The sequence below is a fragment of the Erythrolamprus reginae genome, chromosome 1 (genome assembly GCF_031021105.1).
Source record: "Erythrolamprus reginae isolate rEryReg1 chromosome 1, rEryReg1.hap1, whole genome shotgun sequence".
Lineage (NCBI taxonomy): Eukaryota > Metazoa > Chordata > Lepidosauria > Squamata > Dipsadidae > Erythrolamprus > Erythrolamprus reginae.
Genome location: NC_091950.1, coordinates 203,279,825 through 203,305,677, shown reverse-complemented (window position 1 = coordinate 203,305,677; position 25,853 = coordinate 203,279,825). Strand labels below are relative to the sequence as shown.

Sequence of the window (25,853 nt, the reverse complement as noted above, 5' to 3'; positions counted from 1 at the left end):
CTTCCTCCCATCATCAATGGGAGCCAAGGTATCACCAAATCCAATCAGCCAGTGGATCCGTTCCTGTATCATAACGGCGTATAGGATGAGGTCTACCTCTTTTCCTGCCAGAGTTACCGCTCATTCTACCAGGAGTGTGGCTACCACGGCCGTTTGGGCTACGCAGGCATCAATTGAAGACATTTATCATACGGCGACTTGGGCTGCTCGCACAACCTTTATAAAACACTATTGTTTAGACTCCTACGCCTCGGCGGAGGCTGCTTTTGGACATAGAGTGCTGCAAGGGGTGTGCATTGTTCCTGCATCCTGGTCCAGCCTTTCCCGCCCTGATTCTGTATGTTTGGGTATATCCCACACTGGACTCTCCTTCGCAGTACAGGGGAAAATAAATGTTGAACTTACCTGAACGGTCTTCTCGATGCACTGCAAGGAGAGTCCAAACCCTCCCGGCCTTTTTGGGTCCAGTTAACGTTACTAATTTTCTTATGGTTAATTTTGTACTATTCCTTCATTTTTATTGACTGACCTATTGGGGCAGCTAGTGGGTGGGACATAATCAATATGCTAATTTTTAACTCAGACCCTTCCAATAAGGCTGAGTTATTGGACTCTCATTGGACTCTCTTTGCAGTGCATCGACAAGACAATTTAGATAAGTTCAACCGTTCATTTAGATTATTCAATCATTAACATTGTACCTTCATACTGTTCTTCCAGTATCATTCCTGATCATGAAGGCAATGCTGTTTCTTCCTTGTTTTTCATGATCTGGGGTTATGAAAAACTGGTTCCAGTCCATTTCAGGTTCCACTTCATTTCAATTTACTGATTCCCAAGGGGTTGATTTATCTAATCTTTCACTGTATTGAGTTTTTTCAAAGTCATGTATTTTACATTCAATGTTCCCGGTGTAATTCTGGCTTTGTAACCTTAGAATTTTCTTTCATGGCAACATCAGCAATCAGATGTCCTAAAAGTTTTAATTAAGTCATAAATACAGGTAGTTTTCAATTTACAATAACAGTTCATTTAGCGACTTTTCAAAGTTACAGTAGCATTGAAAAAGGTGACTTATGACCATTTTTCACATTTATATCCATTGCAGCATTCCATGGTCACGTGATCAAAATACAGACGCTTGGCAACTGATGGTGGTTGCAGTGTCCCAGGGTCATGTGATAACTTGTTGTGCCCTAACAAGCAAAGTCAATTGGGAAGCCAGATTCACTTAATTGATGTATTGCTAATTTAACAACTGCAATGACTCAATTAACTGTGTCATAAAATGGGGCAAAATTTGCCTACCCAATATTTCACTTAGCAACAGAAATTTGGGTTCAATTGTGGTTGTAAGTTGAGGACAACCGGTACAATTAAGATTCCAAAACATCCATAGCATTTTCTCAGTAACTTGTTGTGTAACGCCTGGCATTATATCATCTATCACTTTATCTCATCTATCTGTTTTCCTTGGTGAAATGGAGGAGTCACTTACCATTGTTTTCTTCTATTGAGTATGAAATTATGCCTTTTCCGTAATTACAAAAGCAATAATCCATTCTACACTGTTGCTGCCATATAGGCATCTGCTTGCTTTATGTGGAATGATTTTCATGTCTTGGGTGACATTATTTAAATTATATACTGTTGGCATATATTATTGGCATTCCTGCTCATCCTTCCCAAGAACATCTCCCTGCCACAATGAGGAAGCAACAAGGTTCTATGAACATTTAAGCATCATTCTAAAATGTACAGATTCATACTTAATGTTATGCCAGAATTTGAAAAGCTGCAGTAATTCAGTTTACACATACTAGTTATCTGTAGTGGGTAAGTTCATATAGGTTGTGCTTAATAAAGCATATTTACAGCTTAGCAATATATATGAATTATGCCAAACTCTCTCATCTGTGGCCCAAAATTTCAGAATGGATTGTCAATTATAAAATGTAAGAGTTAAATGTTAATCTTAAATCTTACATGGTTTTTTCTCCTGTATAGAGTGATTCCTGTTCCTCATTGCTGGATGAAAGAGGGCGCAATGATGCTCATGGTATTACTTGCAGTCAGGATGATAGCAACTGTCCTAGGTATGCACAAAAGCAAGTTGTATAGTCTTAAATGAAAAGAAAATTAAGTGTATCATATTCACGGGATGTTAAATAGTTGATGATTCTACTTTCTTTCTCAAATAAAGTGATATCATTGTCTTTATTTGACAAATATAATGACGAATAGTATTTCCTGTTGTATTGATTTGGGAAGAATCAGCCTTTTTGTATCCTAAAGATACAATTTTGCTTTTGTTCTATCATTGATTGAGGGCTCTGTATTTTGGGTGCTATTGGACCCAGATATTTTAGAAAGATTAGCTTTAGGAAATGTATTCTCCCAACTTAAAAATTCAAATCATCTTATAAATTGAGCTCATCTATCCCTATTCCCCATCCCACTTTTTAAAAAATGGTTTTCTATGACCCTGCTTCTTCCATTCTTCTTTCCAAGGCAGTTTATACTTGCAAAGGGAACTGCATACATAGGGCTCTATTTTCCCCTATAACAACTCTATGAAATAGTTGTCCTATGTGACTGGCTGGTCTGAAATCTCTTAACTTAGTTTCCCTGGCTAAATATGGACAAGTCTTTGGAGAGGAGTGACATAGAAGTCTAATAAATAATAATAACAATAACAATAATAATAATAATAATAATAATAATATAATTGTTGTTTTGTTGTTGTTATTATTATTATTATTAAATATAGGACTCCAGCATTAATGAACATCTAACTGCTATACTACAGTTATTTGAATTCTTAATGACAAGAACTTTAATTGCTGAATATATGGCACGGCATTAACCTAATTTTGTCATCTTTTTTTCTTTTAACTTTCCAGAGTGGCACCAAAATTTATGAGAATTCCACTGCCTCATGTGGATGATGAAGGAAGTGGCAGTGGCAGAAAGTCATCCACCAGTCTGGAGAAATTCCCTTTAGATCCATTGGAATCTGCTTTTGGTGAGACTTGGAGAAGTATGCCATTTCATGAGGTAAAGAAGTCACTTTCTTCTTTCACTGACAAAGAATTAGCAAGCAGCGGAAATAATGATCCAAGATTACATGGAGTAGATGATTCTACTTTGGCATTGAATTCAAGCACAATTTTTGGAGGTAGGTTCTGGAACATACAGAGCTTTTTATGATTCAAAGTAATATTCAATTGTGAATTATGTTCTGAGCTACACTGTTGTATTTGCTTATTTGTTCTTTGGAATTTACTTCTATGTAAATACGTATTCTGTATTTACATAGAACTAAATCCCCAAATGCATATTCTCATGTCCTGAAGTTAAATTGTAGCTGCTGCGTACCGCTTCCTTAGATCCACAAAAGTGTGGCATTCATTACTATCTATATTTTGCTTTTTAGAATGGAATTCAGAAACATTGTTTAGTTTCAGTCCAATCTATTATAGTAGCATGCTGATAGTCCTTAACTTATGACTAGACAGGTGAAACTTGAAAAAGTAGAATATCGTGCAAAGTTCATTTATTTCAATAATGCAACTTAAAAGGTGAAGCGTAATATATGAGAGAGACTCATTATATGCAAGGTGAGATAGTTCAAGTCATGATTTGTCATTGAACCAGGTCATTGAACCAGGTTTTGGTGCTTTTGGCAGTGTGGGCAGGTACCAAGTCCTGCTAGAAAATGAAGCCAGCATCCCCATAAAGCTTGGCTGCGGAAGAAAGCATGAAGTGCTTCAAAATTTTCTGGTAGACAGCTGTGTTGAACCTGGACTTAATGAAGCACAGTGGGCCAACACCAACAAATCATGGCTCCCCAAATCAACACAGACTGTGGAAACTTCACACTGGGTTTCAAGCATCTTGCAGTGTGTGCTTCTCCATTCTTCCTCCATACTCTGGGTCCTTGGTTTCCAAATGAGATGCAAAAGTTTCCACAGTTCAATGACCATGGAATTACTGTGCTTGATTGGCCAGCAAACTTGCCTGACTTGAACCCCAAAGAAAATGGGGCATTGCCAAGAGAAAGATGAGAAACATGAGACCGAACAATGCTGAAGGCAGCTATTGAAGCATCCTAGTCTTCCATAACACCTCAGTAGTACCAATTGATAGCTTCCATGCCATGTTGCATTGAGGCAGTAATCGCTGCAAAAGGGGCCCAAATCAAGTACTGAGTACATATTCATCCTTATATTTTTCAGAGGTCCAATATTGTTCTATGTACAATCCTTGTTTTATTGATTGCATGTAATATCCTAATTTTCTGAGATTGTGGATTTGGGGTTTTCATGAGCTGGACCCCATAATCATCAATTATGACAATTCACAGCTTGCATATAATGAGTGTCTCTCATATATAACATTTCATCTTTTAAGTTGCATTACTGAAATAAATGAACTTTTGCATGATATTCTATTTTTTGAGTTTCACCTGTAATTAGGAATGGAGCTCCCGTTAAGCAATTTTGAGTAAGTCAGTTGCACCTGATTTTGCAATCTTATTTGACACAGATGACAGTGAATCACCATGGTTGATAAGTGGGGTTATCATGGGGTTGCTAGGCAAATGTGGTTCCCCCATTGACTTTCCTTGTTGAAAATCACCTGGAAAAGTCACAATGGGCAATTATCGTATTTTTCGGAGTATAAGATGCACCTGTATCCCCCCTAAAAGAGGGTGGAAATGTCGGTGCATCTTATACACTGAATACAGCTATTTTTGGTCTCCAGAAGCCCCACCCCCACATCTCATTTTTGAGAAAAATTGGCAAACATGGGGTGGACAGCGGGTCTGGGAAGCCTGAAGAGAGCTCCTGGAGATTGGGGAAAGGCAAAAATGTCCCAATTTTTGTGATAAAAAGGGTGAAAAATGCCCATATTCTGCAAAAGCGGGGGCATTTTTGCCATCCCCCAGCACCCATACGATATGTGACTCAGATGCAGCAATCATCATAAACCACCAGTTGCTAAGCACCCAAATTTTGATAATATGATGTAGGGATACTGTGATGCTTAAGTCCAAGAACTGGTCATAGGTAATTTCTTTTTTAGTTCCATTGTGGTTTTAAGCTAAGGATTATCTGTAGTAAATTACTCTATAATCTCCAAAGCAAGGCCGGGGAAGTAAATTTACGAGCGGCATCTGGCTGATATCTGCTGGAAAAATGGGTAAAATAAATAGATTTTACTAGATTTAAACATCTCTTTTTGTATTTTTACTTCATTAAGTTTTTTAAATAGCTTATTTTGGAGAGTGAAGAACTTTTTTTCCTAATTAATATAGTTATCATTCTAGACAACCTTTGGAATGTGCCACAGAATTCCAGGAGCTGCTCACTATCTATCCTGGATAAGAATTATCCTGTCCATCAATATAAGAATACTAGAAGATCACACAGTGATAGTATATTGAATGTACATGTGACTCAGAGAAAAAACCGTAAAACAGGCTTTTCTGCTACATTTGGAAATAATCTAGAGGCAGAAGTCTCAGACCTTGATAAGCTGCAGAGGACAAAAGAAACAGAGTCTCCTATTAAAGAGAATCTTGAAAGCAGTCAAGTTGGTGAACTTATTACACTGAGCAATAAAAGTGGAAGCCATGTAAAGATCAAAGCAAAGAAAACAAAAACTCTAAAAGATAATGCTGAAACAAAGAACACAATGTTTTCTATCAGTCAATCAAAATTAAGCTTGAATAATGATGGAAGACCAGATATTAATGTTACAGTATCAAAAACCAGTGAACTAAATGATAGTAAGGTAAAACTTCCTAAGTCTGCTTGTTATGTGGAAAATTTAGATCAGGATAGGAAGAAGAAATGTATTTCCCAGAATTTAGGCCAAGCAACAGAAAAGAGAAGAAGCTTTCTGGTGGAGCCAAATTGTATAAATACAACTCAAATTGACAAATTGGAAAAAATGAAGAATTTGGAAAATCAATCCAAAAGTCCAGAGTCTAAATCATTAAGCAATGAAATTCAACAAAATGAGAAAAGTTGTAGTTATAGTACAAAATGCCTTAATAAAACCAAAAATTATAGAACCATTGTGCCAGATCCAGGACCTTCTAATGATAGGAAGAATCGTGCTTCTTTTCAACATATTAAAGACAAGATAGACTTGGAAAACTTAGATAGTTCAGAAAGATTGTTCCAGAGTCCAGAATCTAATTCATTAAACATTGTGAATACAGCATGTTCAGTTGGTTTCCAGAAGCAAATTCCTAATCAAGAAGCAATTTCAGGACTGAATGTAAAGCGTAAATCAAAGAAAAAGGTGCATGAAAATAATGAATCTCATAGATTAAGTGAGATGGCAGAACAGAGTTTATGTAATATAGATTCTGAACTTTCACAACCAGAAGTTAAAAAGAAAAAACATTTTGATAGAGATACCATGCAGAGAGAACATTCCAGTGCTAGTATTGATGTGTTTGATTTGAATGAAAAAGCTCAAAAAGTCAGTAAAAAAAAGAGAGGAAAATCAAAACGTATGGCATCTTTTTTTCCAGTTTCTTTGGATGATGGTGATAACATTGTTCGAGAAATTAATAGCTCAGTCAAAAAGAACTGGGAAACCTCAATCACCCAAAACCGTTGCTCTTTAACTAAAAAGAGCCATTCAGAGAGGACAAACTGGACTGCCAACAGCAATGAGACTGGCTTAAAGAAAAAAATGACAAGATTTAGCAAGAAAACATGCATTGTAAATGATTTGCATAACAAAGGTACTGATTGTGAGCCATTCCTTCAAAGTCCAGAGGAATATGAAATCGCTCAAACCAATCAGGCAAAATGGAGTTTGCGCCAAGTTCCAGACTGCAGCCCTTTGCAAAAGCCTATTGTGGATATTACCAAGATCTTGCCTCTAAATCCTGATTCTCCTTCAGTTGGCCTTTCTAAAAGCTCTAGTCATGTTGAAATCCAGGAAAGCCAAGAAAGAGACTATGCTTTGTTAATAACCCCAACTGGCTTCGATACAAGTATTACGCAACTTCAGACTTCTGGAAAAGAAGAGCAGCAGCCCATACAAGCCATTCCAGAAACAAGTTCAGAAAATGTAGCCCTACAAGAAAATGGTGAGTATTACAGACCAATGAAATTGATGGTTTATAGTGAGCCCCAAGGAATTCTACCTGGTTTTGCCTTCAGCTTTCTCTTTATGCAATCATATATGAGTCTACTGCTTTCACTTCTGATGACCCTAACTTCCTGTAATTTAGATCAAGATTTTTTTTCACTTATTTGTGATTTAGAGTGCTTCTCTAATTGTCCACCTTTGAAGAAAAAATAATGTCCTGGAAAGGACCTTGTCTGATACATCTCTTATCAGAGAAGTGGATATAGATCCAGGAATGGGTTAAATCCATCCGCTGTCTGATTGGACTGAGTCTGTCAAAGCTGTTTAGGTGCCACCTTTGTTGCTATGCTTGTCAGCTTGAAATGAAGAAGCGAAGCGACAGACTCCGTTGTGCCATCTTAAGTTAGGACAGTCCTGCAGAATCAAAGCCAACAGTCAATGTTGACAAAATCTGGGTGGGGCTGGATGTTATATCCATCTCTCCAAGAAGAGGAATATCAGGTAAGACCAACACCCCTTCTCCCTCACGGTGGATATAGCATCCAGGAATGGGACATAACAAAGCTGGCTGTCCAAATAGGTGGGCAATAATGGTTGCTAGTCTGTTGCTGAGGCACTAGTCCTGAATAACTTGTTGCAACACTCCTGCCAAAGGAAGTTTCAGCTGAAGCAAAAATATCGATTTTATAGTGCCGCTGCACAAATGGAGATGGTGATCACCAAATTGCTGCATGACACACCTCTTTGAGGGAAACCTGCATCGCCCAAGCTGCTGAAGTGGCAGTGCTCTTTGTAGAGTGGGCAGTGATGAGTGGCTACACTGATGGGCTGCTGCCAATTCTGGAATAAGGCAAGGTCAAGTGCAAAATGATCAGAAATCGACATGGCTTCAGTTAATGACTGGCAAACTTATGGAGCATGTAACTGGCATAATTGAGGGTGGAATCTTAGCCGTGCCCTTGTAGAGCATGGCTGCCCATGAAGCTAGTCCTGCAACTTGCCTGGCTGTGCCTGATGGAGCGTGGCCTTGTCTAGCCATGCAAGGTGGGGCAAGGCCCTGCCATTTATAATTGCCAAGCCCTGCTGGGACATGGCAATCTGCTGGTCCAGGGGCACGAATGCTCTACTGGTATCTGGTCAAACCATGTCTGAAATGGAGCAACGTATAATGCCCACTCCTAAATAGCACTCACACCTCAGAAGAAATGAGGGAGGAATTAGCCCTTCTGAGATAGCTGAGGGCATGCAGCAGAAATGGCCAAAGTGCTGAGAAATCTCAGTGCATCTCCATGATGTGATAAAATGGCTGCTGGTTGCACAAAATGTCCACCGCAACTTCCTGGCTGTCACAGCACTGGGGCAATGGTGTCTGTTACTGGTCAGTCGGGCTGGTGCAGTTGTTCCCAAATGCTTGCTCCAACTACAATCTGTTAACAAGTTTAAAAGGGCAGACTGTCCTGGCAACTTTACTTAGTTCAGCATATTGCCGCCATTGCTGTCAAAATGGCCACCGCAGTCTCCGATTACCAGCTAGCTAGGAACAAAGAGCCAATTGGCAGGGTGACTGACAGGCAGAACCTGATTTCCCTGGTCAAATTAAGTACCCAGAGAATTATATAGCTTGCACTCTCTATAAGACCAAAGAGAGTAAAACGACTAGTGATGCCTAATTGAGCCTTTGAGTGACAGGCAGAAATAACAGCCGGCTGAAGCAGCTCGAGCTGCCAGACAATCCCGAATTCACAAATGCAATCTCTGATACAAGTCAGAAACGACACACTCACAGAAATGGAAGGAATAAGAAACCTCAAAGTGAATATAGCAACCAATTTTCACGAAGTTCATAGGAGAAATAGAATCGCACAACAGTCCTTGCTGAGTGAGTGAAACAGTCCTTGCTGAGTGAGTGAAAAAGCTGGCCAGCATAGCAACAAGAGTGGCACCTAAACAACTTTGACACTCAGTCCAATCAGAGAACAGATGGATTTAACCCATTCCTGGATGCTATATCCACCATGAGGGCAAAATAAGAGATTTGTGATACAACAAGATACTTGCCTCTATTCACTCAGACTGTTTCAACATATATGGTAGAGAAACCTATTATTGGTTTCTGGGAATGGAGTATGTAGGGATTCCAGCAAAGAAATAATTAAAAGCTTTTACTAGAAGAATAGCAGAACAAACTAACATGCATAAATTAATTAATCTTTAAGAGAAATATTAATTTTAAGATTAAAAACTTCATTCCTACGTTTATCTTTTGCTTTACAAACTATAAGATGCAGCAAGTTAAGTTAGAATTGTCACCTGAATTCTTACTTTGTTTCTTAATTTAATTTGTCAGATTAATTGTTCTTAAAAATATTTGTAAAATATTACTAAAATTTCTGGCAGTTAAAGGGTGTCCACATAGGAATTTTCTACCATGATTAAATAATCTGAGCAGATTAATTCAGGCTTTACACAGTTGCCCCTGTAGTAATTGATTACTGTATTTCTGCTTGAGAGGAGTGTAGCCAGAAAGGTATATACACCAAAAGTATCCTAAATATGAAACTAATAACAATAGCAACTAGTGCTAGTGCTATGAGTTATTAGTTACCAATAAGGAATAGCAACTAGTGCTAGTGCTATGAGTTATTGGTAACTAATAACTCAGATTGCTGCAAATTGTTTGAAAGATCATGGCTGTAGAATATTATAGAAACATAGAAGATTGACAACAGAAAAAGACCTCATGGTCTATCTAGTCTGCCCTTATACTATTTCCTGTATTTTATCTTTGGATGGGTATATCTTTATCCCAGGCATCTTTAAATTCAGTTACTGTGGATTTACCAACCACGTCTGCTGAAAGTTTGTTCTTTCAGTAAAGTAATATTTTCTCACATTACTTCTAATCTTTCTCCCAACTAACCTCAGATTGTGCTCCCTTGTTCTTGTGTTCACTTCCCTATTAAAAACACTTCTCTCCTGAACCCTATTTAATCCTTTAACATATTTAACATATTTTTCAGTGTATAAGACACACCTTTTTTACTTTTAAAAAGTGCCTCGAAAACTGGGTGCGTCTTATACATCGAATGCTGCATGGGAGGGGGGGAGGAATTGGGCAGCGGAAGCCTTCCCGTGCTTCAGCGGCTGTCCCCGAGGCCGCCCAGCAGCCCTTGTCTGCTTCACTCCCTGCGGGTGACAGGCAGGCGTTGCACAAGGAACCCTCCCAGCAGGCGGAAAAGTGGCTCAGGCGAGCGGCTGTGGCAGAAGTTGGGCAGGGTCTGCCTCTCTCTAGCTGAGGCAGCTTCGTTTGGAGCGCCCTTCGCCAACTGCCATGGCCATCCCGCCGGGGGCCACGCATACCACCTCCTTCTGTCCTTCACTTCGGTGTCAGGGAGAAGACAAGTGGCGTCTGCCCTAGTTTCCAAGCCTCCTGCGTGACTGATTTTCTGTCTCGGAGCCCCATCTCTCCCCGCCACCCCGCGCACCCCCCGTTTCATCCTGCACTCCAAAAACCCTTTTCTCTCCATTTATGACCAGCGCTCTTCTCTCGGGTTGGGGAGAACGAAGCCCGAAGCGCTGCCTTCAAGCTCCGTGCAAGGCAGCCACAGGCACTTTCGGCAATCTTCGGCCAGGCAAAAGACGCGGCGGCAGAGGTTCTCGGGCGTCCTCCGTCATTGCCTGACTGCACTGTTCACTCATTTTGGAACTGTCAGAAATCACTACCCCATAATACTTCTCTTCTGAAGTTTTTGCTATCACAGAATTGCCAATACAATACTCAGATTGAGGATTCCTTTTGCCCAAGTGCATTATTTTACATTTGGAAACATTAAACTGCAGTTTCCATTGCTTTGACCACTTATCTAGTAAAGCTAAATCATTTACCATAGAAACATAGAAACATAGAAGTCTGACGGCAGAAAAAGACCTCATGGTCCATCTAGTCTGCCCTTATACTATTTTCTGTATTTTATCTTAGGATGGATATATGTTTATCCCAGGCATGTTTAAATTCAGTTACTGTGGATTTATCTAGCACGTCTGCTGGAAGTTTGTTCCAAGGATCTACTACTCTTTCAGTAAAATAATATTTTCTCATGTTGCTTTTGATCTTTCCCCCAACTAACTTCAGATTGTGTCCCCTTGTTCTTGTGTTCACTTTTCTAGAGGCATCTGTACCATATTACAGATGCCTCTAGGAACATCAACCCTATTGCACACTTTAGAGTCATCGGCAAATAGGCAAACCTTCCCTACCAAACCTTCCCTTATGTCACTCACAAAGATATTAAAAAAGAATAGGGTCCAGAAATGACCCTTGTGGCATACTGCTTGTAACCAGTCTCTGCTCAGAATACTCGCCATTAGTAACAACCCTCTTATATCTACGCTTCAGCCAGCTGCAAATCCACTGAACTATCCAAGGATTAAGTCCAATCTTCACTAACTTATCTATCAGCTCCTTATGTGGAACCGTATCAAAGGCTTTGCTGAAGTCTAGATAGGCAACATCCACAGCACCACCTTCATCCAACACCTTTGTGACATAGTCAAAGAAATCAATGAGATTTGTCTGACATGATTTGCCCTCAGTAAAGCCATGCTGGTTTGGGTCCAATAAGTTATTGATTTTTAGGTGCTGATTTATCCTCTTTTTGAGTAGAGTCTCCATCATTTTAACTATAACTGATGTCAAGCTAACTGGTCTGTAATTACCAGCTTCTTTTCTACTGCCCTTGTGGATAGGTACAACACTGGCCATTCTCCAATCATCAGGAACATCTGTTAAAAGGGATTGGTTAAACAAATCAGTCGGGAGCAGCAATCACAGATCTGAGTTCTTGAAGAACTCTGGGGTGGATGTCATCTGGACCCATGGACTTATTTGTCTTTAATCGTTCAAGTTCTTCTAAGACGGTGTTTCCCAACCTTTTTTGAGCTGCGGCACATTATTCATATTTTCAAAATCCTGGGGAACATTGAGCGGGGGGGGGGGTCTAAAAAAAAGTTGGGACAAAAAAAATATCTTCCTCCCTTTCGCTCTATTTCTCTCTCCCTCTTTCTCTTCCTTCTCTTCTTTCTCTCTCCATCCCTCTTTCTCTCTTCCTTCCTCTCTTTTTTGCTCTTTCTCTCCCTCCTTCCCTCTCATTCTCTCCCTCCTTCCCCCGTCTTGCTCTCTCTCTCTTTCTTTCTTTCTTTCTTTCTCTCTCTCTCGGTCTCTTGCTATCTCTCTTTGTTTCTCTCTCTTTCTCTCTCTCTCTTTCTCTCTCATTACACCACGCCGACAACAGCGGCATCAGGCAGTAGCCAGGGGTGGCAGCAGAGCGGTTGACTGCCATCGGGAGCCCTGACAGCGGCAGCTGGACGTGCTGTTGGATGCCGCATATGCTGGCACTGTGCTGGTCATGGGCTTGGGGCTGCGCCCCGCAGCGCCAGCATGTACGGCGTCCAGCAACACGTCCAACCACCACCGTCTGTGCTCCACCCTGGAGCTCCCTCTCGCCGCCGCCATCCCCCGGCGACTGCCTGGGGCTGCTGCAGCCAGCACCCTCCCGCTCCCACTGCCAGTGCCCTCCTGCCGGGCCCCAAAGGACACTGGTTGCTGCTCCCACCAGGGAAGCTCCAGCTGGGCGGGGCGCTGCCAGTGCCTCCACCCTGGAGCTCTTGCTTGCCACCACTATCCCCTGGCTACTACCTGGTGCCGCTGCTGATGGCACCCTCCTGCTCCCGCTGCCGGTGTCCTCCCTCTGGGCCCCAAAGGACACTTGCCGCTGATGCCAGGGAAGCTCCAGCTGGGCGGGGCGCTGCCGGTGCCTCCGACCTGGAGCTCCCACTCGCAGCTGCTCCCCGGCTACTGCTTGATGCCGCTGTTGCTGGCGCTCTTCTGCTGGGACCCAAAGAAGGAAGGCGGGAAAAAGGAGGCGCGAAGAATGAAGCTCAGCTTCCGGTCTCGGAAGCTGAGCTTTGCGGCACACCTGACCATGTCTCGCGGCACACTGGTTGAAAAACACTGTTCTAAGACATTGGCCTCTGAGATCACTGGAGCTGAATCCCTACAGCTAGAAGCAATGGGATATCCACCCATAGTATTATATTGTAAGCTGAGAAAACTGAACAGAAGTAGCTATTTAAATGGTCAGCGACTTCCTTATTCCCATCAATGTAGAATCCTAGATAGATATCCTAGATACATTGTAGAATCCTAGATACATATACTCAGAACTTATTGGTACTTACTCCCAATTAACAGGCATAGGGCTGTGGTATAGTTAGTTAAAAATGAAAAAAAAACCTTTAATATTTTACTTCTTAGTAATCTACAGCTGTTTAGTAAATTAGTAGAGTCTTCGGAGAGAGGCAGCATATAAATTTAATAAATAAATAAATAAATAAATAAATAAATCGTAACTGAATTCACCTGGAAGTATTGACATCGTAAGCATTGATTAGTTATCAAATTCTATTCACAGGGAACAAAGTACTGAAAGATTCGACCAATGCTATCCCTGTTGAAACTTCTCCATATGTAACCCGACGACGAAAAAATGATGTTTCCTATGTAGAGCCTAAACTGAATAGGTTAGTTTTGCATTTTGTTCCACATATTTTTTTTAATTGAAATGTACAAATTGGATGTTATTTTCTGGATATGAAGTCTACATAGTATTTATGACAAATTATGTTTCTTTCCTGCAGTAAACTGAGGCGTGGTGACCCGTTTACAGTAACTGACTTCCTCAGTTCCCCCATCTATAAAACAAAAAACAAAAGGAAAAAAGGAACTGAAAAGTCCAAGAAAACTAAGAAGGGGAATTCACCTTAGATTTAGTCTTAAATCTTTAGACAAAGTGTAACACAATTGTTTCCTAGGTGTGAGTTTTTTTGTTAATTTACCTAGTTTTAGCTATTTCATTTTTAAAATAAAATTCTTTTGTACAAATATTTGTTTCTCAAACTAGATCTGTTTAATTACATCAGATTTATTCTAACTATTTCAAGATGCATTGGAAGACCTATATGTAAGCTTGCTAAAATGTCAAAATGACATGAAAACTAAAATCAGGTATTCTGTCCCCTACTATGTTTTCTGTATTATTCTGTATTATTTCTGCATCTGATGTGTCCCAAAGTACTTCAGCAATACTTTTCCTTCCTCCACTTCGCAATCATTTAACGCTGTACAGTGGTACCTCTACTTACGAACTTAATTCGTTCCGTGACCAGGTTCGTAAGTAGAAACATTCGTAAGTAGAAACAATTTTTCCCATAGAAATTAATGTAAAAGCAAATAATGTGTGCAATCCCAAAGCTCATCCCTTTTGCCTTATTACCACCAGCATTCGGATCCTTGTTCGGGGGCGGGTGGAGGAGGTGGGGGGGGAAGACAGTGGAGGCTGCCTGGAGGGAGCCTCGTGGGTGGATTGACACGCATGGGAAGTTGCCTGGCAGCTTGTCAGCCGGCGGGGCTTCCACCCTCCTTGAAAATTTTCGGCGGCAAATGAGAATCCCAGCGCTTTGAGCTCAGACAAGACTCCCTGGCTCTCACTCTGTGCCTGGCACCTGTTTCCTCCGGGGGAGTCCCTTCAACGCTCCCTTGTAGTCCCTTGTAGTAAAGAGGAGGAATGAAGGGGGGAAATTTGAAGTCCCCCCTCCAAAAAATGCGAAGCCACGCAGAAAATTTCCCACCCGCGCTATGTTCCCCCTCGCCTTTGAAAGAGAATTTTTCTAACACCCAACAAACGTGCCCATGTTCCCTTTTCTGCACTCAGTCCGCTCTTGTTATTTTTGACAGTGGCTGGAAAGTGCTGGGGGGGTGGCCAAAGCGCCTGGGATGTTCCCTTTGCTTTCCACCGGCTGGAAAGCGGTGGGGGGTTATTTGAGGAGGGGGCTTGGGATGCTAAACGGGAAGGCAGACCCTCCTCCTCCCGGTTGGGAATGAATGGTGTCAGTATCCATCCATGCCTGCTCCTAAAAGTCCCCAAAACTTTTCTTTAAACTCCAACTTTTGGTAGCATCCTGGCCGATTCCTCACTGGGGAAGCCAAGGCAGCTCCTTCTCTTAAGGGCGGGCAAAAGACGGCCAGGGCCCCTTCATCTCTCGCTTGCCTGCATTTCTGGAAGCCGTGGCACCCATCCGCGGGTCCCTCCGAGTGGGCAGGGAGAGCTCGGCTTGTCCGTAGCCCACTTTCCTCTTCCGATAGCTGCCCCTCCTGTCCGTGAAAGTGGCTTTTTGTCGGTTGCCTTTACGAAACGCCCGGAGGGGGGGGCCCAGCGCAGCCTTTCGCCAACGTTAAAGCAACGGGAAACTGGCGTCGGGCTGGCAAAAGGCTCCCACTGACCTTCTTTCCCCATCACCACCACCCCGGCCCACCTCTGATTTCCTGATAGATCAAATTATTTCAGCGACATCTTCACCTCCCTCTCGAAGGAGGGTCTGCCTTCCCGCTTAACATCCTCCTCAAATATCCCCCACCGCTTTCCTGCCGCTGGAAAACAGGGAAAATTCCTGGCGCTTCAATTGGCAACAGTCGGTGTTGGCAATCTGGAGGAGGGGAATCCCGCAGGAACAGCAAGCAAATGGGAAATCCTGGTGGTGGCAGTCACAAGGCAGGGGAATCCCTGCGGCAGTAAGAGCGCAGGCACCTGGGCTTGGGTTTGTAAGTTGAAAATGGTTCGTAAGTAGAGGCAAACAAACCGGGTTCGTATCTCACAAAGTTCGTCAGTAGAGGCGTTCATAAGTAGAGGTACCACTGTACTGTTCTTTGAACATAGTTCCAAATAATTAAAATTAGAATAGTTTATTTTAGATTCTTATATACAAACATTTTATCTAATTTACCTAATCGTCTTCTATTTCTGATGTGGCATGTACAACATTATGATAAATTTTCTGGATAAAATGGAACAAATTGTTTCCCATATACAATTTCTATCACACACTTTTTAAAAAAAATAGATAACTGCGATTCTGTGCTTGGTTGAGAATGGAACTGTTGGACAGAAAAAAAAGGTAAACTTGAATTGAGCATCCTGGAGACTGGAAACCATGTTCCCACCATGGTATTTTGCCTTACATGAATGGATGTTCTGTGATTATGGCTGTGTGCACTTTAATTTGAAAAGGTACATCAGATTTTCAATTCTGTCACAGGTCCAACAGTGATTCTTACCTTATAGAAAAGTTAAATGTAATCTGCACTTCCCTTTTTTTTTCAGGTTCCTCGGGAACAAGAGATGCTCATATTTACATACTGGGTTCCCCCCCAAATAAGACCCTTTCATATAGTTTTTTGAACCCTGAAATAAGTGCTTGGCCTTACTGCCATGCACTCAAAAGCCCGATTGGGCTTATTATCAGGGATGCCTTGTTTTGGGGAAAACAGGGTATCAAGTTGCACTCGTATAAGAGCTAGATCTTAGTCTGTTTTGTCCTAAACATTGCATATCCGTTAAAGTGGCAGAATAAATGTGCAAGTTGCTGGATTTTAAGTTACAGTTCACAGATCACAGGACACAAGGATGGGTATTAGTGTTTATTTCCTGCCTTAAAAACCAATGTTTCCGCCAATCAGAATTGGGTGATAAGTTAGTTTGAACTACATATGCAAGCAGAAAGCAGCTTTTTCTCTCATTAGCTCCTAGATGTAAGGAAATTCAAGGATTGTTTCTGCCTCTATTGTGTACAAGGCTATATCATAGTAAAGCTTCCTGTAAAACGTTTTTCTCTTCTTCCCCACCACAAGTAATTAAAATCCACTTATAGCAATGCCCATATCAAGGTGGATGTTTTTCAATTTCAGTAAAATGTTTTTGTCAGAAGAATACAGTCTGCATTCTGTATATAATCTAATGAGTTATAAAGTAAAACTTTTAAAAATGACATTAGAGTCCATTCCCCTTAAACAAATATTAATTCCCCTAATTCCTGACCAGGAAAAAGCTATTTTCCGTAGAGACAAACATCAGTTCTGTTACTGTTCTCTGTCCCTTTCCCTCTCTTAACATTACAGAAATATAGAGGGTGAAAGAGTTTGATCATTAAAAAGTTCAGGTTGATTTCTTACTTTTTGAAGTGCTACCCTTATTTCTTTTATGTATATGTGTGTGTGTATGTATGTATGCATGTATGTATGTATGTATGTATGTATGTATACACACACACATATATACATAATACATAATATAGTCATTCTTCCATCCATGAGACAGTTGTCTTTCCAGAGCAAATACTTCAAGCCCAGCTCTTACCATCTTGGCTGAGAAGATAATTTTGTCTTCAGGTTTTCAGCAAGTTTATCCATGAATTCAAATGTGTTCAAATAATCAGAACGTTTCACGCTGTGATTAAAACAAAGTAAAACAATAGTGTAAATTCAACAGTATAAGAAATGCTCTTACAAGGTATCTATTTTTTACACAGGTAGACCTTGACTTATAACAATTAGTTTAGTGACAGTTTGAAGTTACAGTGACATATAACCGTTTTACACGTGAACATTATAACATCTGTCAAGACTGGAGCCTACCTGATGCAATATTACAAATTGCAGAGAAGAATTGTAAAACTGACTAGTCACGGTGAATATGCAAATTATAATTTAATCTAATTGGTTGACAAAAGTATATAATGCACCTTAGCATAGATTTGGCTTATGCATTGGATTGAAGGTATTGTGGCTTAGTATGGTTTAGAGTGGCTTGTGAATTAGTGTGGCCTGTGGTGGCTGAAGACTTGTAGCTAAATACAGTGATCCCTCGAGTATCGCGAGGGTTACATTCCAAGACCCCTCGCGATACTCGATTTTTCGCAATGTAGGGTTGCGGAAGTAAAAACACCATCTGCGCATACGTGCCCTTTTTTTTTCATGGCCGCGCATGCGCAGATGGTGGAGGTGGGGAGCGATGAAAGTGCGGAAGCCGACAGATTGCTTTGAATGTCGGCTGCCCCCGCCCCCCAGCACCCGCTCGCCCGCCGTTCGCCGCTCACCCGCCACTCGCCCGGCCACCCGCCGTTCGCTCGCTGCTCGCCCAGCCACCCGGGTTCAGGGGGGTGCTGGGAAGCCCCCCAGGCCGGCTGTGACCTTTTAAAACAGCCGCGCCGCTTCCCAGCTGAATCCTGAAGCCAAACGCGGAAGTTCGCCTTTGGCGTTTGGCTTCAGGACTCAGCTGGGAAGCGGCGCGGCTGTTTTAAAAGGTCGCAGCCGGCCTGGGGGGCTTCCCAGCACCCCTCCGAAGGGGGTTCGGGGGGGGTGCTGGGAAGCCCCCTAGGCCGGCTGCGACCTTTTAAAACCCGCGCCGCTTCCCAGCTGACTCCCGAAGCCAAACGCGGAAGTGGGTTTTTTTTAATTAATATTTTTTTAAAAATCGCGATATAGCGTTTCGCGAAGATCGAGATCGCGAAACTTGAGGGATCAATGTATAGCCATAAGGCTCCAAACAGGCAACAAGACTCTTTACTACACATTACCAAATTGTTCACTGATGTTCATATCCATTATTATTAGTGTATGTATTGTTACATTATCCAGGAAACCAAAGTCCCATTGCAGAATAGTTTGGCTGTCAATTTACCAGCTCTGTTGTAAGACATGCTTGCATGCTTCCCAAGGCGCATCATAGGAGGCCAAACTGGATTTGCACCAGAAAGAAAGATGAGTGACTCTTCATGCTGCATTATCCTTCCCAGGGCCAACTCATAACTGGATTCCACAACTGGGAAGTTCAGAACTAGCAGGAATCTGACTGCCCATATGGAGCACCAACTCATCTCCCAACAAAAGTGGTACTTATTTATTTACTTCTATAGAACATTTTTTAAAACTGTTAGGTGGACAGAAACTGAGGTGAGTGACAGCAGCTCATCCTGACACAGTGCCAGGACTCAAACCAGACCATCTCCAGATTAAGCCACTGTGCAACTGCGCCTCCCTTCATATTCACAATTCCAAGTCAGAAAGAATAAAAGAAAAAGTGCAGAAAATTAGAATTCACTTGCTTGTCACGTAAAGTCTTTTTAATTGGCTAAGTTTGCAGCCAAGAAACATCAGGCCCCTCATTTCCTCTAAATCTGTAGCAAATTATGAAATGCATCTGAAGCCACATTTGGTCATTTGGACCCCGTTGAACTCTCAAAACGAACATGCCACTACTGAGCAGAATTAGAACTAATATTATGGCAGGTCCATGCTGACCAAAAAAGCGGTTCCCAAAATTATGTGGAACAGATCATACACTGTCAGAAATGTCAGTAAAAAAAGCTTACTGTATTCATAAACTAATTCCTGTCTAATGTGATAAACCTATACTGCACTTATTCAAAATGCTACTGCCATTACAAAGGTTGCAGCATCTTGTAGTCCAATGATTGCTATTTGAATTCTCAGATGTTCCAATAAGCAAATTGGGAAAGCTGATTTTGCTTAATTAACACATGTGATTTGCTTAACTATGGTAACATATTCATAAAATCAGATCCAGTCACATAACTTGCTTATTGATTGCATTGCTTAGGGATAAATATTCTGATCCCAATTGTGGTTGTATGGAGAAGTGCTTGTACTTCTTGTGATGAAGATAAGAAGTTTCTGTATTATTTTCTTTTTCTATTTCTCTATTTTCCCCTTTTCTTTCTTTTTTGCATCTTTTGATTTTTTCCCAGTTTGTCATAGTTTTTATTCTAATTATAGGCTAATAAAATTACAATGAAATAAAACTAATGAGTTACATCTATAAAGAAAAACTCTCTCCAAAATGTTCATAAAAATAACAACAGCCAAAAATAAAGATAACAATTGGGAGTAACACTGGACTGTTTTACAGGAATACTGTTAGAAACTTAGGAATTACTAACTGGAAGCTGTTAAAATTATGGCCTCTAATTGCCAAGTTGAGAAGCTATGCAATTACATTAGTTAGGAATGAAATACAAAGATATAATATGCCTGGAGTTTTTTCAGTCAAGCATCAGCCTGTACTTGTCACTTAGTACAAGCTGGCACACAGCATACAATTATTTATTCATGGCTCCACTGTAAAGCAGTACACATACTACAGCAATTTTATTGGCTGTGCCATAGCCATCAGTTCTTTATTTCTTAATGCATATTTTATTAAGTTGCACAGATATGAAACATTTTATGTCTACCAGTTAATGCAATCATATTAATCTGATTAAGGGAAAAATATACAGGAAACATGAAAGGAATTTGGCTCATAGCTTATATAAATGAAGTGTCCTATTTACATAAAGATTGGAATGCAACAAAGCAATTATATTATTTCCCAGAGAAAATCTGTAATATCAACATAAAATACTCTTGGTCATCACAAATAAAAATAAGGAATCTGGATACAATGGATAGGATAATGTAAATATAAGGTAAATGTAAGCCTTCAAACTCTTCAAGAAAGATTTTTCAGGTTACCGTACTATTATTAAAATACATATATCACCTTTGTAACATAAGTCCCTCTAAATGTTAAAAGTGTTCTCCAATGAGAACACTTATTTTTCAGAGTATAAGACGCACCAGAATATAAGACGCACCTTAGTTTTGGGGTAGGAAAATAGGAAAAAGAATCTGTTCACCAGATATTCATCTGGTTAGAATCCTTTGTCTGGTCAGCTTCAGCACAATATTTTATCCCCTGGTTAAAGTCTTAATTTTTTTTTATTCTGAGATAGTAACAATGAGAGTTTGCAAGCCAGTAAGAGCTGGGAACATCATTAGCACCTGGAAAGGAACAGCCTGAGCAAATAGAGCAATGGAAAAACCCTGCAAAGACTTAGGACTTAGAAAACATTCTTTGCAGAAAGTAACAATGAAAGAGCTTGGGTACATTAATAGTATCTGGTTAGGGCTGAAATGGAGGTTTCACAGTGTTCTGTCAGGCTCTCTGGTAGAATCCTCCCAAAAATTCACAGGTACAAATTTCAGACACACACACATTTGAAAATTCAAAACAAAGTTCTTTATAATGAAAATTCACTTAAACTAAGCCCTCTTTTGTTATAGCAAAGAGCACTAGTCTCCAAACAAACTGGTAATTTATACAAGTCCCTTATCAGTCCCGTGATACTTAGCTTGCAGCTGTGAGGCAATTCAAAGTCCTTCTTTCACAAAGTGAAACACACTTTGCTCTGGTTTAGTTTCAAAGCTGGGGAAAATCAGCACACAAAAAGTCAAAGTCAGTAAAGCAGTCATGAAACACAAGGATCAGATAATCCTCTACGATGGCCAAACCCACAGGCTGCTATTTATAGCAGCCTCACTAATTACCACAGCCCCACCCAACCACAGGGGGCCTCATTTTCTTTGATAATAATCACTCAGTTGTTGTTGCCTATGCATCGCTCTCCACATGCGTGGCTGTATCATTAACTCTTGTTCTGAATCCAAGGAGGAGCTAGATAATTGATCTCCTTCTGAGCTGTCTGCCACACTCTCCTCCCTGTCACTCATGTCTTCTTGTTCAGAGGAGCCTTCATCAGCAGATTCCATGGGGGGGGGGCAAAACAGGCCTGCAGCATGTGGATGTCTCCCCCACAGGAGCTGGGCCAGAGCTTGGGGCAGGAGCTGGGCCAGAGCTAACCACAACACACAGGCTAGAAAATTTTCAGGAAGGCTGTCCCTCGATATACAGGAAAGATAGTTTTTCATCTAAGAAGTTAGATCAAAAGGAATGAATGTCACAGGTATATTCACAGAGCAATAGATTTCTTTTTCTGAAATTTATTCCTCAGTTCAAAAAACAGGAATACATGAATTAGATTCAGTACTTAGGTCAGTTGAAGTAGCTATTCAACATTAAGTGATTTCATGGTTAGAAGTAATGGTAAAGCAGATATGAATTTAAAACCAGAAATATTTTGTTGTGTATTTCAAAGGGAATACAGTACATATTTAATTTTACACATGTTAACAGCTGCTAGAATTGTGTTTGTACAACAGTAGAAAAGCAAAGATATGAAAATGAATAAAGCAAATATTACAATGCACAGAAATGAATAAACTGACAGTTAAAATCAAGGCAAATGCTTCAAATACTTTTTAACGTGGGATTTGTTTTATCAATATTTATTTATTTATTTATTTATTTATTTATTTATTTATTGATTTATTTGATTTATTTGATTTATTTGATTTATTAGATTTGTATGCCGCCCTTCTCCGTAGACTCGGGTCTGCTAACAACAATAATAAAACAGCATATAACAAATCTAATATTTAAAATAACTAAAAAACCCTTATTAAAAACCAAACATACCATGCATAAATTGTATAGGCCTTGGGGGAAGGAATATCAATTTCCCCATGCCTGACGAAAGAGGTGGGATTTAAGGAGCTTACAAAAGGCGAGGAGGGTGGGAGCAATTCTGATCTCTGGGGGGAGCTGGTTCCAGAGGGTCGGGGCTGCCACAGAGAAGGCTCTTCCCCTGGGTCCCGCCAGACTACATTGTTTAGTTGACAGGACCCAGAGAAGGCCAACTCTGTGGGACCTAACTGGTCGCTGGGATTCGTGTGGCAGAAGGCGGTCCTGGAGATATTCTGGTCTGATGGAAACGTAAGTTAGAAATCTGAAAGTATGAAAGAAAACACCAATTATGGTGCAAGGAAAGATCACTAATATGTATAGTATTATTATTATTTGATCATTATTATTGTACAGTAAATAACTGTGGGACATTGAACACATATGCATCCACACTGTTATAGCGCCAAGGAAACACCAAAAGAATAACAACAGTTTTCTCCCTAAAGGCAAGTTGTTTCCCTATGGACTGGAAAGACAAAGCCACTGAAATGAAAACCATCAAGGCATCCTGGAAAGTATTAGCATAAAGGACAGTGCTAGAACCCTCACAGAACCAGAAACCACAAAAAACAGCACTAAGAAACTCAAGCCAGCCCTTCCCCCTTTAAGAAAACATCAGGGAAAAGCACCAGCTAAATTCTTAAGCACCCACATTAAGACTAGGGGAATCAGAAGGTTAAAAATAGCTCACCTGGAAGTCCCCTTGGGATAGGAGACCTGGGACCTGGGAACAAGATTAATTTAGGAATACAGTGATCTCTCGGTTAGCGCAGGGGTTACGTTCCAAGACCTCCCGCGCTAACCGATTTCCGCGTTATATTGGATGCGGAAGTAAAACCACCATCTGCGCATGTGCGCCATTTTTTTCATGGCCGCACATGCGCAGATGGTGGAGTTTGCGTGTGGGCGGCGGGGAAGACCAAGGGAAGATTCCTTCAGCCGCCCAACAGCTGATCTGCTCCGCAGCGCGGAGCCGAAGATGGGGTAAAGGCAAAGGGGAAACCCCATCTTCGGCTCCTCGCTGCCGCCGCGCTGCGGAGCGGATCAGGTGTTGGGCGGCTGAAGGAACCTTCCCTTGGTCTTCCCGCTTGCCGCTTGCCAGTCCACACACGCCCCCCTGGATGAGCCGGCCACAGGGGCGAGGGGTGGGGATGAAGGGGCAGGACTTCCCGGGCGGAAGGCATGCTCGGCTCTGCCGCTCCAGCCTCTTTCGGCCGAGCCTCCCCGGCCAAGCAGCCAGGGAAGTCGAGCCAGGCGTGGCGGCGGCAGCGCTGCTTCTCCGGTCGCCCGGTCCTCTCCTGCCTCCGCCGATGTTCCCCGCTGCGACGGAAGGCAGTCGCTTGGCTAGGGAGGCTCGGCCGAAAGGGGCTGGAGCGGCAGAGCCGAGCACGCCTTCCGCCCGGGAAGTCCTGCCCCTTCATCCCCACCCCTCGCCCCTGTGGTCGGCGGGGATGAAAGGGCAGGACTCCCTGGGTGGAAGGCGTGCTCGGCTCTGCCGCTCCAGCCGCTTTCGGCCGAGCCTCCCTAGCCAAGCGACTGCCTTCCGTCGCAGCGGGGAACATCGGCGCAGGAGGCAGGAGAGGACCGGGCGACCGGAGAAGCAGCGCTGCCGCCGCCACGCCTGGCTCGACTTCCCTGGCTGCTTGGCCGGGGAGGCTCGGCCGAAAGCGGCTGGAGCGGCAGAGCCGAGCACGCCTTCCACCCAGGGAGTCCTGCCCTTTCATCCCCGCCGACCACAGGGGCGAGGGGTGGGGATGAAGGGGCAGGACTTCGCGGGCGGAAGGCGTGCTCGGCTCTGCCGCTCCAGGCACTTTCGGCCGAGCCTCCCCGGCCAAGCAGCCAGGGAAGTCGAGCCAGGCGTGGCGCTGGCTGTCAACTTTTCTTTTTAGCACTGGGGAGGCAAGTCAGCTCCTGCCCAGTTTTAAAAAGAAAAGTTGACAGCCAGCGATTGTTCCGCTGCCGCCAGCATGGCCTGGCTGGCAGTGGAAGATGTAACGGAGCCCACGGGGGATTCGCCTTCCTCCCACCCGCAGCCGAGACTGATTGTGGGCTCCTTCGCAACCTCGGAGAGCTTCCGGGGCATGAAAGCTCACGAAAACCAGGAAGCTCTCCGAGGTTGCGAAGGAGCCCACGATCAGTCGGCTGCCGGCGGGAGGAAAGCGAATGCCACGGGGCTGGGCTCGGCTCCCCCCTCGGCTCCCCCCCTTACCAGCCCCGCCGCGGAAGGCTCCATTCTGTTCCCTGCCGGCCCGATTGAGCGGCCGGCGGTCTCCATTCAGGGAACAGAATAAAAAAAAATTTATTTTTTAATATTTTATTTTTTTAAATAATATTTTTTGAAAAACCGCGTTGCAGCGTTTCGCGCTAATCGAGAACGCGCAAGTCGAGGGACCACTGTACAGGAAAACAAAAGCAGGGCAATCAGAAATCCATCAAGCTGCAGGAACTCACAAAACCACACACAGATGAACATTTAAAAGCAGTAATGGAGTCATATAAAAGGTGATTGCTGCAAGAAGCAATTATCCCAAAAACGAGTTATCACACAGAAACACACAAGAAAGGCCTCAGCCAAGCATTGCCTGGCTTCCCAGTCTACGCAGTCTTGGTTCTGGCAGTAGGGACCGCAAGTAGAATGCTTGGCTGCATAGCTAGAGGTATAACAAGCAAGAAGAGGGAGATTATGATCCCGCTATATAGAGTGCTGGTGAGACCACATTTGGAATACTGTGTTCAGTTCTGGAGACCTCACCTACAAAAAGATATTGACAAAATTGAACAGGTCCAAAGACGGGCTACAAGAATGGTGGAAGGTCTTAAGCATAAAACGTATCAGGAAAGACTTAATGAACTCAATCTGTATAGTCTGGAGGACAGAAGGAAAAGGGGGGACATGATCGAAACATTTAAATATGTTAAAGGGTTAAATAAGGTCCAGGAGGGAAGTGTTTTTAATAGGAAAGTGAACACAAGAACAAGGAGACACAATCTGAAGTTCTTTCACAATCTGAAAGATCAAAAGCAACATGAGAAAATATTATTTTACTGAAAGAGTAGTAGATCCTTGGAACAAACTTCCAGCAGACGTGGTTGATAAATCCACAGTAATTGAATTTAAACATGCCTGGGATAAACATATATCCATCCTAAGATAAAATACAGAAAATAGTATAAGGGCAGACTAGATGGATCATGAGGTCTTTTTCTGCTGTCAGTCTTCTATGTTTCTAAGCCTTCCTTGCCACTATTCCAAAAGCTTGTGTAGACCATGAAAATTGGTGCCACTCTCAGTAGTTTCTGCCTGCAATTGTGTGTCACACGAAGTCTTCCTCTGAATGCTGCTGGGTTTCCCAGTTTACGTGAGCCCCAGGAATGGCTAAAGCCTTACTTGCTGCCATTCCCGGGGCTCAAGTAGACTGT

General features: G+C 42.3%; 1 protein-coding gene across 2 annotated transcripts in view; it reads left to right on the top strand.

Moving 5' to 3' along the window:
* Window positions 1–14,059, top strand: part of LOC139156408 (shugoshin 2-like) — a 31,271-nt gene extending 17,212 nt beyond the window's left edge. Inside the window, exons 5-9 of one of the 2 annotated variants that reach the window (XM_070731974.1) lie at window positions 2,008–2,096; window positions 2,904–3,178; window positions 5,333–7,117; window positions 13,590–13,698; window positions 13,816–14,059. In XM_070731974.1, the coding sequence (XP_070588075.1) occupies window positions 2,008–2,096; window positions 2,904–3,178; window positions 5,333–7,117; window positions 13,590–13,698; window positions 13,816–13,942 (2,385 nt within the window). In that variant the 3' untranslated portion in view covers window positions 13,943–14,059. Of the gene's footprint in view, window positions 1–2,007; window positions 2,097–2,903; window positions 3,179–5,320; window positions 7,118–13,589; window positions 13,699–13,815 lie in introns of both variants that reach the window. The other variant, XM_070731973.1, reaches the window with a different exon arrangement.
* The last annotated feature ends 11,794 nt before the right edge of the window (window positions 14,060–25,853 follow it).